General features: G+C 51.6%; 1 protein-coding gene across 1 annotated transcript; it reads left to right on the top strand.

Annotated features, from left to right (window-relative positions):
* The first annotated feature begins 2,239 nt into the window (after positions 1-2,239).
* LOC104050397 (zinc finger protein 501) lies at positions 2,240-15,223 on the top strand. Its single transcript, XM_064458099.1, has 3 exons — positions 2,240-2,493; positions 11,290-11,419; positions 12,718-15,223. The coding sequence occupies exon 3, from the start codon at positions 12,729-12,731 to the stop codon at positions 14,148-14,150; it is 1,422 nt and encodes a 473-aa protein (XP_064314169.1). The 5' UTR covers positions 2,240-2,493; positions 11,290-11,419; positions 12,718-12,728; the 3' UTR covers positions 14,151-15,223.
* The last annotated feature ends 167 nt before the right edge of the window (positions 15,224-15,390 follow it).

Consider the following 15,390-nt stretch of genomic DNA (forward strand, 5'->3'; position numbering starts at 1 on the left):
GGTGGGTCTTAACATTCATTTGTAGACAGCAGCATCTGTGGGGAAAGAGGTGGGGTTTCGTGGGGCCAGTGAGTGGGATGACTTGTTGCATTTTCACAATTTCTGCTTTCATGTATGCCTGTAGTGTCATTCGTGTCATCTGGATGTCTGTGGAAGGGACCTGCTATGCTGGGCTGCTGAAGTTACAGCTGCCAGAAAAATGGTGCAACTGATTTAGTATGAAACCAGGTTTACAGGGCATGCTGAGGCAACAGGTGAACAGTAAGAGGTAGGACCAGCAGGTCCTTATTTTGAGTTTAAAAATGGAGGCTTTCTGAGTGGTGTTTAAACTATTCAAGGACATTTAGCTAATGCCCTGGTAATACTTTTAAAAATTCAGGTGACAGTTCTACCAAAGAAGCAAACCAGTCAGGTACAGGATACTCACTGAGGTATGCTCTCCGGAGGCAGAAAACATGCCTTCACATGCCAGTGGAAGGCAAAAAAGTAGACAGGGTGGAAGATTGCAGCAGAAGCCATAAGCGATAACTGGGCTTGGGCTCATAAATCACATGGCAAACTCTGATAACACCAATGCTCTTACTGTGGAATACTGATTAGCACAAATTAATAAGTGACAATTTAGCTCTTTCATAATTTGCTTTTGATACAAACCGTTGTTGAAACAGATATTTCCCATGTCCCTTTGAGTTTATCAGAGCTGCATGTGGCCTCTACAGTAAGAGACAGAGGAGATCTCACTCTGCCCGCCCATCAGAAATGCTTCCCCTTCCCTCCGTTACCCCTCACTGATTGGACCTACGCTCTGGTAGCTGGACTTTTTGCATAACTGATTTGATTTTCTCTACAAATGGTATTAATTTTACTTGCTTATCCTACAAGGGAGAGTGTCTTCTTAAAAGAAAGTCAGAGGGAGCTGGGGCAGGGCTCACGAGAAAGAATGTGCAATCTGTGCAAAGTCCATCCCTTTGCAAAAAGGAGGCCACAAAGTCTAGGTTTGCTCAGGCTCCGTGTCCGTCTAATACCTTTGGAGTCAGCAACCGCATTGCTCAGGCCAGACTTTGTATTTAGGGATCACTCCTCTCTCTCTGCCTTTGGAAAAGTTGGTATCCATGCGTAGGAATGGAAGACAGTTGGGCCCTTGTTGTTAAGATGGAGACAAGAATCCTTTTAGTGTTGCTGAGGGCAACTAGAAGTAAGAAAATGGCCCAGTATTTACCAAGTTCCTGAATCATAAGGTTCATTTTCTTGAAATCACCAATGGGGCATGTCTTTGTTGTTCTCTGCCAGTGTGATTAGTGCTTTTCTACCTCAGCAAGACTAGGAGATTTCTCCAGGAGTCAGTGAACCATCCGCAGGCCATTCAGAAGATAGTTGCCCCTGAAAAATGATAAACATTTTCTTCTGCTGTATGTGTGGAGGGCTCGGTAAACATGTTCCCACCATTCTTCTTGAAAGCCCATAGAAATATTTCAGCCACTGCTAGAAAAAAACATTGCCATGTACCTCAGCCCCTTCCTTACTACTGTATCTCATTCAAAGGGACCGGACGCTCCTGCATTCCCCTGGTGAAAAAACACCTGCTAAACACCTGAGCATCAGTAGCACTTGCAGGATGTACAGTAGCAGGTAAATTTTGCCCGGGGTGGATCCTTTCCCGTGGCCTAAGCTGTACGCATATATGCCCTGGGATGTATTATGCTGTACCCAAACAGCAAAAGATGCTGTGGTGACCAGCATCTCGGGAAAGCTTTTAGGCGCAGTAGCAGAGGAAATTCTCCACTGGTCTGAAGAGTGAATGTCTCCAAGGAAGAAAATACCATCCTGTGACCAAGAGATTTTGACAGAAATCAGCGCTAGGCTTTAGCTTTAGCATTGGTGCTTCCCCACCTGCCCGGGCCTGCAGGCACGGTAAAACTCACGGGAAACAAGGACAAGGATCACGGTAAAACACCGCCAGTTCTGTGAAACAAGGACAAGGAGCACTGAAAAGTCGGGGCCACGGTCTCCCGGGGCTTGTGTCTTCTTGTTGACTCCGGCACGTCTGGACAGGTACGAGACGCGACCCGAGCTCCCGCAGCACGGGGGCTGACAGCGCTCTCGCCTCTGGAGAGCCCCTTGTGCCTCACGGGATGCAAACCGGCGCCGCGGCCGCTCTTTCACCCGCGCCTCCCTCCGCCGGCCTCGCCAGGCCCCCCCGGCAGGACCCACGGGCACCGCGGCTGACCTGGCCGGGCCCCGGAGGCGGGTCTCCGCTCCCCGACCCGCCACCCCCTCGCACCGTGGCGGGAGGAAGCCTCCCTCCGGGGGCCGCGCCCGGCGCGGACAAGGGTTAACACCAGCGAGCGGAGCGGAGCCGAGCGCACCGCGCCGCCCCTCGCACGGCGGCCCCGCAGCGCCGCCGCCCGGCCCCGCCGCCGCCGCCCCCCGCCTCCCGCCGCCGGCCCCAGCCCCGGCCTCGGCCTCGGCGCCGCCGCCGCGCACATGGCCCCGGTAAGTCCGCCGGGAGAAGCGGCCAACATAAAGCGGGGCGGGGGCGGAGGGGGCCGGGCGGGGCGAGCGGAGTGCCCCGAGGTAACGGGCCGGGAGCGCGGGGGCTCTCCTCAGGCGGCCGCCGCGGTGGGAGGCGCCGTGACATTGTCGAGGCGGGCCGGGGGAGCCGGGTCACCCCGCGGGGCTCGGTCGGGGCCGGCCGTCGGGCAGGGCAGGGCAGGGCAGGTGGCGGGGGACCGCGCCCGAGCGGAGCGGCGCGGCGCGGCGCGGAGCCGGCGGGCACGGCCGGTGAGGGGCGGACGGTCGCCGTGGGGCTGAGAGACCGTCTGCGGCCTCCAGCCCCCCTCAGCCGCGCCGGCCCGGGGCGGCCCCGGAACCGCGGCGTGGGGCCGTCGCATCGTGCTGTGTGGGGGGGGCCTGGCCGGAGCCATCCGATGAGGAAATCTCTAGCGTTCGGCTCGCTGGCAACCCCACGCGTGTAGCACAACCCCACGCGTGTAGCGCAACCCCACGCGTGTAGCACAACCCCACGCGTGTAGCGCAACCCCACGCGTGTAGCACAACCCCACGCGTGTAGCGCAACCCCACGCGTGTAGCACAACCCCACGCGTGTAGCGCAACCCCACGCGTGTAGCGCAACCCCACGCGTGTAGCACAACGCCACGCGTGGGCAGCCGGCCAGGACCCGCGGCGGGGATAGCGGCAAGCGAGGCTGCTGCGGTTGCTGCCCCCGATGCTGGGGGTCCCCAGGCAGCTGGGGGGGTTGCGAAGCCCAGGTGCCTCGGGTGGGGATCTGGCAGCTTTGGGCGCTTTCTAGGGAGGAGCAGAGGAGCTGGTGTGCCCGGGTGAGGCCAGGGCAGCCTGCGTTCCGCTAGGGATCCCACCCAGTAAGGACCATGCGTCGGGCAGACCTCCATGAAAACAAGCAAGCACTCTTGTTCAAGGGCTCGCATGTCTCCTGTGCGTGACCTGCCTTTAGCTTCGGGAAAGATTACGCTTTCCAGGACAGATGGAGAACCTGTAATTTTGAGCTCTTCTAAGGACTTCCTTCAATGGATGGAGGCAGAGCCTGTATTTCACTCAGCTGTGTTTGTGTCACGCAGCATGAAGGGAACAGACACCCCTGACCCTCTTCCCAGGGATGTGCTTGGTGCCGTGCATCCTTGAGGAGAGCTGCCCTTGGCCCCTTTCTCCTCATAGCCCTTGGTGGAATAGGTTACAGGAGGGCCTGAGGGAGGAAAGGTGAACAGCGGATTCTCACTTTAAGGGTGGTCTCCTGAAAGCTGAAACCAACCACTCGAATTTAGAGTAGGCTTGAGGTAGCTCTAAATTAATTCTGAGTGGAGATTCAGAAAACCAGAGGTGGTTCCAGAAGAGTTACCACGCTGCTTTTAGCACAAAGTGCTGGCTCCAGGTGGCTTCACACAGTTTTACTTACAGGGATGTCCAGTGTTTATAAAAGGAACAGCACTTCAGCCAAAGTTCCCATAAATCAGACTCTCATTTTCTGAGAAAGGCAAGAGGAGTGTCTTAATATGAATACTTATCCTGTGAGTTCCATAGCATCTACTTCAGAAGTAGTTGACAACCATCTGCAAACACCAATACAAGGAGAATACTAGACCGGCAGCTGTCTTGCAGGGTCAGGCCTTGCTGTGTTTAGAGAGTACCCCTTGTGTATATATGTACATATACTCACACACCTACTTCTAGAGAAGATCCTCCCATAATGCTTCTGAGCAGAAATACCTACATTTGATGAGGAAAGGCCAGCATTCTCCAATGATGCTCACTGAATGACACAGCAAACCCTATCTCTGCCCAGGACAGAGAGCTAGTTGTGGTGGCGCAACCCCAAGCAGGAAAAATGGGTTATTTATCCATCTTTCCTTGTTCAAGAATAGGTATCTCCCAAACTGAACAATAGCGAGTGAATAGTTTTTGTGAGAGAGGACAGTATCTCTTCAATACAACACAATTTCTAAGAGGATAACATCTTTCTCTCTGAATCCTGAGCAATACCATTTCACATGCCGGGTTCTCCCATGCACTTGGAAAAGATGGCTTTTCCCCTCATTTCCCACACCATTGGCCTGGAGAAGCACTGACGACCCTGACGATGCCTCAGGCCTGGGAAGGAGGACTCCTCTTGTTTCCGTCTTCCCATACATCCCTGCTGAGACAGCATATCTGACTCAACACCATGTAGAAGAGCCACAATGGCTTATCTTCCTTTGCTGCTCACTTCTCTCTTCTGTGCCCTGTATCAGTGCTAGCTGCCCGCTGAGACACACTTGCATTGTTTAGGGACACCAGCACCTTCATGGCGGCAGCCTGCAACTCTTCCTCCCCCACTGCCTTCCCCGTGGTCAACAACCACTGAAGTGTCTGCAGTGCACTCTGCACCTGGGTGTCTTGTAGCCTCAGGAGGAGATCCTGGATGTCACTGGCAGGCAGCTGTCCTTGCTGCTGGCCACTGGCTGTCACCTCTGTGGCATGTGGGTCAGAAGGGAATAGTTGCATGATCCTCCACTTAGGTAAGGAGGTGGGGATCACAGCTACTTCTGCATCAGGGTTGGAGTGGGCTGGCTGAGCAGTTGTGGGAAATGTGGGAAAAAGGCCGGACAACATGGCATCACTGCTCTTGGTCATGTCGTTGATGGCTTGTGTGCTGCCCAGCTCAGTTTTGGTCTCTCCTGGGCATGCAGTCCTCTGTGGATGAGAAAAACAGACCTCTCTAGAGGTGGTAGACTTCAGAAGTAGGCACCTAGCCACCCCCCTGTTCTGTGGGGTTAGCACTCACTGCACAGTCCCATCTTTCCCACTCCCTGCAAAGATAAGCCCAAGAAAAGACAGAAACCTTCTTTCCTTGTCAAGTCTCCCCATAAGTCTCTTCTTGCGACTCCCAGCAGCCTGTTTCTTTACTTGCCTTCTTTTCTAGCCTGCATGAATCACCCTTTCTCCTGCAGTAACCTAGATTGTCTCAACTTGGTTGGGAATGAGAGCTGGAGTTAAGAGCTGAGGTTGTCCTTAAAGGTTCATTTTCTTCAAGAAAACTGAAGATACTGCAAACATTCTGCAGAGTCTCCTTTTTTGGCAAGTGGCTGCAGATGCCTTCTGTGTAAGCTAGTCACCTTGGTGTGAGTACCCCTGGAAGGTAGGCTGCCCAAAGCTCTCTCCTATCCTCCCTGTATTTAGCCTCCTTTTTTCCCACTTCTTCAATGCCCAGGGCACACCATGGTCTTCAGGAAACTGCTAAATAACTCACCTTAATGAAATACCTTTTTCTAGTACAGCGATAAAAAGAAAAGGTGCAGAAGTCAGGGAAGGAAGGATTTCCTGGCAGTTCAGAGCATATGGGCCCTAGAAAGAGGCAAATAAAGACACAGACTCAGTGATAAACTCCAGTGCTGGGGTCCCACCAGCCCTCGGCAATAACCTCACTGTCGAATGACACCCCTCCATGAAAACCCCCATGCCATTTGGGTGCCTCCCTGAACCTCGGTGAGAAACTCCACTGCTTCTTGGTCATCTCTGCGACCCAAGGTGTGAGAGGAACCTGGTCCTAGGGACACATGTAGGTGCAATCAAGTGTGAGAGAGGATGCTCACGAGCAGATGTCTTCTCTCCACAGGATTACTACCTACCCCTCTTCCCCCCCAGCTCCTGAGTCTCTATCCCCTCCCAGTGATCAGGTCCAGTGCTGGCTGTGCAGGACCCCCATCCATCTGCCTGGCCTTGGGAGTCATGGTCGGCTTTACCCTCAGGGATGACTCCGTGGTTTTCGTACTCATCCAGTCCCCGGACCAGGGGGTTCTGGCAGCCGTACAGCGCACGAAGGAGGCAGGCAGTGCTGGCACGGTGGGCAGTCCGGAGGGACCTGAAGAACTGGCGGTATTCCCAGTCAGACAGTGGTGTTCCCGGCTGCTGTGCCTTCCTGCCCTGAGGGCCAGCTGTGCAGCCCAAACCCAAGAGCACTGGTGAAAAATAAAATGCAGGGAGTCAGAGGGAGAAGGAAATGCTAACCATGGCACACTCAGAAGAGCTGGAGGGCTGAACCCAGATCTCTGTTGCCTTCTCTGTGTGCAGGATCCAGCACACGGGCAATGCAGTAGCCCATGTAGTAGATGTGGGGTCTAGACCTGGGGGAAACCTGCTTCACCCATGTTGAAAGGGGTGTATTATTTTGGGGGACAGTATGTGGCTGAGGGACCTTCGCCAAAGCTCTGGAGATTCAAATCTTGAACTGGGAGAAATGTCTTGGAAGTCATGGCTGAACCTGGGAATGTAGCTCTGCTGTCAGGGCTGGAGCAAGGAGACGGTTTCCTTTCAAGATTTTAGCTTCTGAAAATTCTCTTCCTCTGAGTAAGTGAGTCCAGACCCCTTGAGTTAATGGAGCATATGCCCCAGTGGTCGTGTGTGTGCCCTTACCATGGTCCAAGCATTCACTGAACCCTTATGCAAAACTTAAAAGCTGGTTCTTCCCCGTAAAGACCATTATGAAAGCTTGTGAAATCAAACCTTTGGAGGTTAGATGTGCCCAAATAAAAGCTTCATGTGTAATCTTAATTTCATCTCCTCTTGCATATGCTTTTTATACATTCTTTAAGTTTACACCAACCTACTCTTCTTTCCTAAAGACTTGGCAGCTCCTTCAGTGTAGAGACTGGACCTGATCTGGCAGGGAATCCATTTCCCAGGTTAGGGACTTACTGTATTCAGGACATCTGCCTCATTTCCCAAACCTGGGAAGGTGTATGGAAGAATGAGTCAGGAAGATGCTGGAAAGGCAAGGGTAGTTGTGTGGATACTCTTCCAAGAAGTAGGTTTTAGTCCTGGCTATACTACAGAGGCTATGTGATGCTAGGCAAGTACCAGGTTTCTTAGCGTGTTATTAATGGCATTTTCCTTACCTTGTGGGTTGCTGTTTATAGGACAGCTGAGCTCTCTTGCAGTTTTGGAGTCTGCATGTGGTGTATTTTGAATGGCAAGTAAGTGCTACATTAGCATATGTACTCTTGAGAAGCTAAGGCTGAGATATCTCAAACTAAGATTCTAAAAGTAGTGGATGTTTTTGACTTTAATCCCTCTCTGCCCTCATTTTGCCATTTGTGAAATCACTATAAACCAATCAATAGCTGTGAAGCTCTAAAACACAGAGTACGTAAAAAGTTCATGAGGAAGCGTGTCATTCTGTCTATAGCAGAGTTCAAATGGGATCAGTAAATAAATCAGAGGGTCAAACACTGAACAATAAGGGTAACATAACGTACTGAATAGCTGCTCATTAGAAAGGCAGTGTCCATCCAGGGACTAAAGAAGCTAAAACCCATGTGAAAACAGTGAAGCCAGGTAATTAAAGAGCTGGGTTAATATGTCCATACACAGGGGGAACAAATCTGAGGTTGCAAAGAGACTGATTCAGGCATGCTCCAAGTTTGGCTTTGTAACCTCTGTAATAGTCTCTTAATCTATGATGTCTTCTTTTTTTTCTTTTGGTAAAAACAAACCTAAAAACTTTCTCATGGCCTATATATCATTAACGTCTATGCCATCTTATTATACCTGTGTGTCTGTAGATGCAGCAAGACCAAACAAGAGCATGTAACTTTCCTCCCAAGAGGACAGCAGGGGTTATCGAGCACTTGGTGAGGTAGTAGGAGAAGAGCACCACACTTTACCAGGTGACTGTGTAGGGGTTTGCAGAAAGCAGGGGGACAAGGAAACTGGGGCGTACAGGACACCTCCATGGTCTCCTGCTAGAATGTGGCCAGATCAGCCTGGCCTTTCTATCCATTTCTTCCAGCTACACCCCTTTCTGTTTGTCTTTAACCAAGGTCCTCTCTCAGACCTCTCCTGCCTCCCCTGTTGCTTCACCTGGCCAGCTCTTCCCTTCTGGCCTCATGGGTCAAGTCTAGATCTCTGCCTTTGCACTTGTGTCTGGTTTACGCACCCAGCTGTCCCTGTCATCATATCTCCAGTCTCCATCTCTGCTCCAGCCTCTGTCCACTGCATCTAGCTCCAAGTCCTCCTCCCCGGCTCCTAGGTCACACTCTGGCCCTCCTTGATGAATAAAATTCCAGCTCCAATGCATGAAGACAAGCAAAATTTTAAGCACCCAAGATCTTTGCACCTGAGGAGTTTGAGGGTGCTCCCATCTCTTCCTCTTGCCTCCAAATTGCCAAAGCTAAGGATTGATGGGGAGGGGTAAAGAGCAGCTGAGCCGGCCGCCCTTCCTCACAACCTGGCTTGAAGGAGAGAGGTTTCCTACTCACCAGACAAAACCAGATGAACCCACATGGCCAACATCACACCGTGAGCACTGCCTGCAGCAGCCTGGGGCACCCTGTGCTGCTGGAGGTATCACCTCTGCTGCTTTGTCCTCCTCCTGCCCAGCCAGGTTCACCCAGGAGAGCTGGGGGTGGTGGCACGGCTGGTGGTGTCACAGACGCTTCTGTTCCCACTGTTCTTCCCTCTGCTGCCCCCATGCTTCTTCCCGCTCACGCCTCCCTCGGCCTCCCTTCTTGTCTGCCACCGGGCCTATGTGCTGCCCAGCACTGGGTCTGTGTTGGGAAGGCAGTGGTGGCCACCTGTGTGAGGCTGAGTTTGGACATGGGCCACCTCTTGCGGCAGCGTGGTTTGCTGTGCTCCTCGCTGTGCCACTGGGTCCAAACGCAAGAGGAAGCCCCCAGGATGTTTGGTTTCCCCGGGTTGGCATCCACTGCAGCTTTCTGTTCTCCGTGCTTCTTCTGCCTCCCCAAGGCTTGTGGTCGCAGTGGTGGCTCACCCACCCCCACCAGCCACGTCCTTCATGGGGCAGCCCCTTTGGGGCCTCTGTCTGTCCGTCGTCATGGGAGCTCAGTGTGGCCCATTGCCTCCCCATGCTGCAGGGCACCTCCCTCGTTCCTCATTTGGCCTCATAAGGACTGTGTTATCACATCAGCTGCTGCTGATGGGGACTTGGCTTTGTCCCCATCAGGGGAACATACGGCTGCTCTGGAGACTGGTACCTTGTTTCTGCCTGGTGCTTGGTGACACTTCAGGTTTCCTGTCTTGTTTAGGGACAGATCTTTACTACCCATTGCACAGTGTGCTTTTCTGCCACGTCCCGCAACCTGCCTGGCTCTGCACAACATCACCTGTCCCTTCATCCATTTTCTGCCTTCTGTAGGTGCTTGCCCAGCATTTTAGGGTGTGTGTTGACCATGTTCTTGCAGCTCCTCTCAAATGGCAGCAGAAAGGGACTGAACCAGAAGGATGTTTCTCTCCCTCTAGAATCAGAAGGATGGTTCAGCAGGGTCAGGCTTACCTGCAGAGCAGTGCTGCCTCGTAGGTGGATGGGGGACGTTCAGGGATGGAGACCATGGCTTCCTTGCTGCTTACCTGGGATCCGGTGCCTGCTGCCAGGAGGAGTGGAAACACCCTCTCCTCAAGGGGTGATACCCACCAAATCCACTGTGGAGGAGGCAGTGCGGAGCAGGAAGGACGTGACTGCTGGCTGAGGCAGAGCCATCAGAATGTCATCTCCCCGTTTTATCAGAGGCTTTCTTTTATCGTGGTGGCATTATGCAGGTGGGGAAATCTTCCTTCCCTCCGTCCTCTGGCAACCAATCTATTGCAATACCCTCTCCTAGCACACCACTGAGCAGCCAGTTCAGTTTCATCCTCATTTTGAAAGGAAAAGATGCTGGTTTACATTTCTTTTTCTTATGAGCACCCAGTCATGAGTAATTTTACACTTGCCCCTAGTGGCATGGTGGGAATCCATGTGACCAAAATAGTGCAATGCCATTGCAGAGCTGGCATTCGCATGTGCAGTTTTTAAGCATTTTTCTTCTGCAACTTTTACATTTCTAGGACGTCACAGAGCCCTCAAAATCTTAAAACGTCTCTGTACAAATGCCACTGCACAAATATAGCGCTAAAGCAAATGGGTGACCTAATCTTCTATCCCACAAATCCCGCACCCACGCAGCATACTTCTGCTCTGAAAAGAGATCCTTGAGAAGTGGGATTGCATGTTGGCTGTCTAAACTGGCCAGACTAAATCATCTCGGTGTTCACGCATAAACAGATGTGTGTGACTGCTTTTTTTCTGCTCACTGCCAGCCCTGTAAACTCTGTCTGGAACGAGGCAGCCAAATTGCCATTTTACTGGAGCACAGGACAGGGAATTCTGCCTTTGGACTGCTCCTGTCGATAATGTGTAAGCAGACCAAAATCTCTTCTCTTGCCTGCCCAGACCTGTGTGTGCCTGGCTGAGCCACTGAGAGAAACCAAGCAAAATACTCCTTCAGTAAAGGCAAGAAATGGGACTCCAGACAGATGCAGAAAGCAGCCCCGTTGTGAAGGCGGCATTTTTCCTCTGCCTGCAGAACAGAACTGCATTAGCTACATTATGTTCTCATTTAGTTTACTAGGAAGAAAGGTGATCGAGGGAAAATGGTTTGAGGAATAGGTATGTCCTTATACAAAACCCAGTAGAAGGCATTTTTGGTCTGGAAGTATAGCAGGAACATCCAGACACTCATGAGAAGGCAGCAAGCTGGCAGGCAACTCTCCGCAGCATGTGTAGTTGACCCTGTCTTCGCTCCATGAGCTGGCCCTGGTTGTTGGACCCAAATGGTGGTGTCACAGTGTGCGTGGCAAACAGGCGGTGACCCTGACTCATGTTTCTGGGTGTCATTTTCCTCTGGTTGCTTTTGTCTCCTAAACTTCTGTTCTCCTGTAATCTCACTCTGCAGCACCACTACTATGAGAGGTATTTATTACATCTGTTTTCTTTCCTCTGATCAGGATCTGCAATCCCTGACTTGGCTTTAACCTCCTGGATGGAGTGTAGAGAAACAGCTTTGTGGAGTGAAGAGAAACAGCTTTGTGGCTGTAAGCCGCTAAACACCAAGACAGTAGAGAGATTGTTCACAAGGTGAGAAATTGAATAGAGCATGTCTGGGAAGGGAAGAGAAGAGCTGAATGCTGAAAATTTTGTGTGTACTGTGCTACATACTCTGCATTCATCCTGCCTCTTCTGCTCCCATACTGTATAGAGTCTGCTTTCAGGAAGATTCATAGGTAGGATACAAGAAAGACGAAACACACTCCTGGGGAATCTAATACCCTTTCAAAAAAAAGCCTATCCAAAATGAAATAAAATCCTTTGTATTTTTCAGCAAGGACTATACCCTGAATGTTAGAAGGCATAACTAACCAAAGTGTGGCTTTTTCTTCCTTTCACGCTGACAGTATTTTTAATGTTTTATTGGTCATTTTGCTGCCTTGGGGTGCATGCCTTGGACCAGTGCTGTATCTTTATTTGTACTACACAGGTTTCTCAGCCCTGAGTGTTGTAAACAAAACTTTCGAAATTAGTATAACCAGTGTGGTGGTATCTTCCAAAATCAGCAGATCACCTGAAATAAAACCTGAGGGGTTTAACCTACTGCATTCATCTCATATTCAGACCTCCCACACATAAGAGGATGATGTTAACTCAATAAAGCAGTACCATCCAGCTAATCAGCTTACCTCACGTGCCAGGATCCATTTCCGAGGTGTGTTCTCCGTATGACTATAAAATCCAGGAGCCTCTAAATGTTTCAGTCTAAATGTTCATTTCCGTGCTTGATTAATAAAACAGTTTATCGTTCTACTCACTTGCCTATCTGTTCTGTAGACAAAATCTAGATACAATTTGCTGCAGAATATGTAGGGCTTTCTTTTTAAGGAAAAGGGCTATGACTGGAAAGAAGAAAGAAAATAGTCTACTTGGCAGGGTGGATAGTCCTGTGGTGTTGGCTGCTTCCTTCCATGATGAAGCATGGGGATGCTGGGAGAAGAGCAGTGATTCATAGGCAATGGGAGGAGAAGCACCTATGGTGGGGGTTGTTGAGGAGAGCAGTGATGATGTTCCTCTAACCTTGCTAGACATGGGAACTTTGAGGACAAGCAAGTGACAGGTTTTGTCCTTTAGAGATGTAACTTTATGACAGGGGACCCTCTTTGCAATCTGCCACAGTGGCCATCCATCCTTGGGTCACGCTCCCTTCCTGTGCTCCTCAGTCTCTGTGCTGTCACCCTGCCCAGAGATACTGAGGGACTGGCTCCTGCACTGTTAGCTAATGGTGGCTGACGTGCAGCAGGTCTCTGTGTTTGCCCTGTTTGGACTTCTCCCTCAGAGAAGTGGGGTGGGGTTATTCATTGCTAGTTCCTCTGTTCACTCCTCAGGTGACAGGACCATGGGCGACACACAGAAGGACAAGCTTCATCAGGGAAGTCCTGTGAGAGCTGAACTGCATCTGTTCCCCTCCAGAAAGCTCACGGGAGATACACTCCAGGATGCTGATCAAAGACAGGACCTCAAGCGGGAGCTAGAGACAGAAAATGAGGTGGAGATGTCTTTTGGAAAGAGACGGGGAAGGGTAACTCCTTGTGGGGTGGAAGTCTGGGAGTGCGAGGACAGTGGCGGAGCCCACATCAGCAAGGTTTTCCTTGCTGGGGACAAGCCAGAGCCACCCATGTGTGGGAACGGTGCCATTTGGATTCAGCAGGTGGGAGAGAAAGTCTACGAGTGTCCTGAGTGTGGGAAGAGCTTCAGCCGGAGCTCATACCTGAGCCAGCACCAGAGGATCCACCTGGCAGAGAAACCCTTCAGCTGCTCCGAATGTGGGAAGAGTTTCACCCGCAACTCGGACCTGATCAAACACCAGCGGATCCACACTGGTGAGAAGCCCTACCAGTGCAACGAGTGCGAGAAGACCTTCAGCCAGAGGTCCAATGTGATCAGGCACCAGCGGACCCACACGGGAGAGAGACACTACCAGTGCAATGAATGCGGGAAAAGCTTCAGCCAGAACTCGCATCTCATCGTCCACCAGCGGAGCCACAAGGGTGAGAAACCCTTTAATTGCCCCCGCTGTGAGAAGAGCTTCAGTGACCGCTCCTCTCTGATCATACACCGGAGGGTCCACACTGGAGAGAAGCCCCACAAGTGCCAGGATTGCGGGAAGTGTTTCCGGGACAGCTCGGCCATCATTCGACACCAGAGGATCCACACGGGAGAGAAACCATATGAGTGCACCGAGTGCGGGAAAACCTTTCGGCAGAGCTCCTCCCTGGTGACCCACATGCGAACACACACAGGTGAGAAGCCCTACAAGTGCCCCGTGTGCGGGAAGGGCTTTAGCCAGAGCTCGGCACTCACCACTCATCGCCGGATCCACGGGGGGAAGGCCTTGCCCATGTACCACGGCGGCCTCCTGTCTAACCCCTACCAGTGTGCCGAGTGCGGCCGGAGGTGCAGCGACCACTCCACTCTGGCCAAGCACCAGACCACGCATGCCGAGGAACGGCCCTACATCTGCGTGGAGTGTGGGGACAGCTTCCGTCGGAGCTCGGCTCTCAACGTGCATCTAAGGATCCACCGCGGGGAGAGACCCTACAAGTGCGAGGAGTGCGGAAGAACATTCAGGCACAGCTCAGCCCTCGGTGCCCACCTGAGGATCCATGCAGGAGCCAAGCCCTACGAGTGCGTCGAGTGTGGGAAAAGCTTCCGGAAAAGCTCAACGCTTAAAGTGCATTTGAAAATCCACGTGGCCAAGAAACCTTATAAATGCACGGTGGGTAGGAGAATGCTCACTTCCCGCTCACTTCTGCCGTAGGGCTGGCGCTGGGGGCACCTGAAAAAGGTGGGTGATGAGACGCACTGTGGGAAGAGGCTGACTGGACACGCAGTGACTCTGCTGTCAGGGCTGGGTGCTTAACCCCAGTGGCCCAAAAACCATTAGGAGGTCCGGAAGCAGGGAGTTAGTCCTAGGAGCCAAGTGCTGGTGGTTGAGGAAGAGTGCTAAGAGCCTGAGGAATGAGCGCCAGCTTCTAGGTAAATCGGGGACTGTGAATACACGGTAGAATAACAACTGGGAGAATCGGGCTTGTAAAATAACTTTTCAACTAAAGTGAAGGTCTAAATAAAAAAAATTCCATGTTGGTTCTGACTCAAAACTTTGGCTTGTTAGACACTGTAGGAATCTTAGGAACTCTCTTTTTTGTTACCTTCCCTTATTTTTCACAAATGTAGCAAGTTTACCCAGTGTTTGACAAGGCGCTTCCAAATCTTCTGAGTCTAAGACTTTGCAGCAGAACTTCAATCTATTTGTCTTTTCTTCCTCTTTTCCCAATCTTACATGGGACAACGAATGCCTACCTCTGCACGCAAAGCCTGAGCGAGGCGATAGCCGAGTTAACACAGACTGTCACGGCTGTTCACAGGGAACATGGATGCACAAGCATTTCCAGCTGGAACGCCGCCTGTTACTAGGTTGTGACAGTTTCTCCCCAGTTTGTCCTTGCTGGTTTGATACACCTTTCAGGTTTGATACACCTTCTGACTTGGGACATCAACAAAACATGGGCAAAAATGTGGCCTTACCTTGTATAACCAAAAAAATATTACCCCCTCCGTGTTGTCCTTGTCAGAATCAGCACACGATGGGTTCCTACTGGTAGGTCAGGGACCGTTGGTGACTTTGTAGACCTTTTTATGATAGAGTACTCTTCTTTGGCTCACCGTTGTTGGTAAAGTATTAAAGTTCGGTGTTAACAGTTAGGAATTACTGTATTTGCGTTTATTACTATGCCGATGACTGTACATTACCTAAACCTCCTCCAAATTGCTCTCTTTTATTACTAGCTACGTGCTTCCATCCTAAATAAAACCTTTTTTTCCTCCGTATAATCCAGCTTCCTGCCCTTGCGTGTGACAGGAGCGAGTTTCTCCACGGGGGTCGCCCCGGCTCCGCGTTCGGTGGGGCGACGAGCTCGGCCCTGGGCAGCCCCGGCCGCCCCCAGGCCCCGCGGGGGCGGAGGGAGGGGAGCGTCACGGGAAGCGTGACGGAAGCGTCA

Source organism: Phalacrocorax carbo, chromosome 1, assembly GCF_963921805.1.
Source record: "Phalacrocorax carbo chromosome 1, bPhaCar2.1, whole genome shotgun sequence".
Classification (NCBI taxonomy): Eukaryota; Metazoa; Chordata; class Aves; order Suliformes; family Phalacrocoracidae; genus Phalacrocorax; species Phalacrocorax carbo.

Bases quoted from the DNA above. Each gene is read 5' to 3' on its own strand.
- LOC104050397 (XM_064458099.1), top strand. From the start codon at position 12,729: ATGGGCGACACACAGAAGGACAAGCTTCATCAGGGAAGTCCTGTGAGA.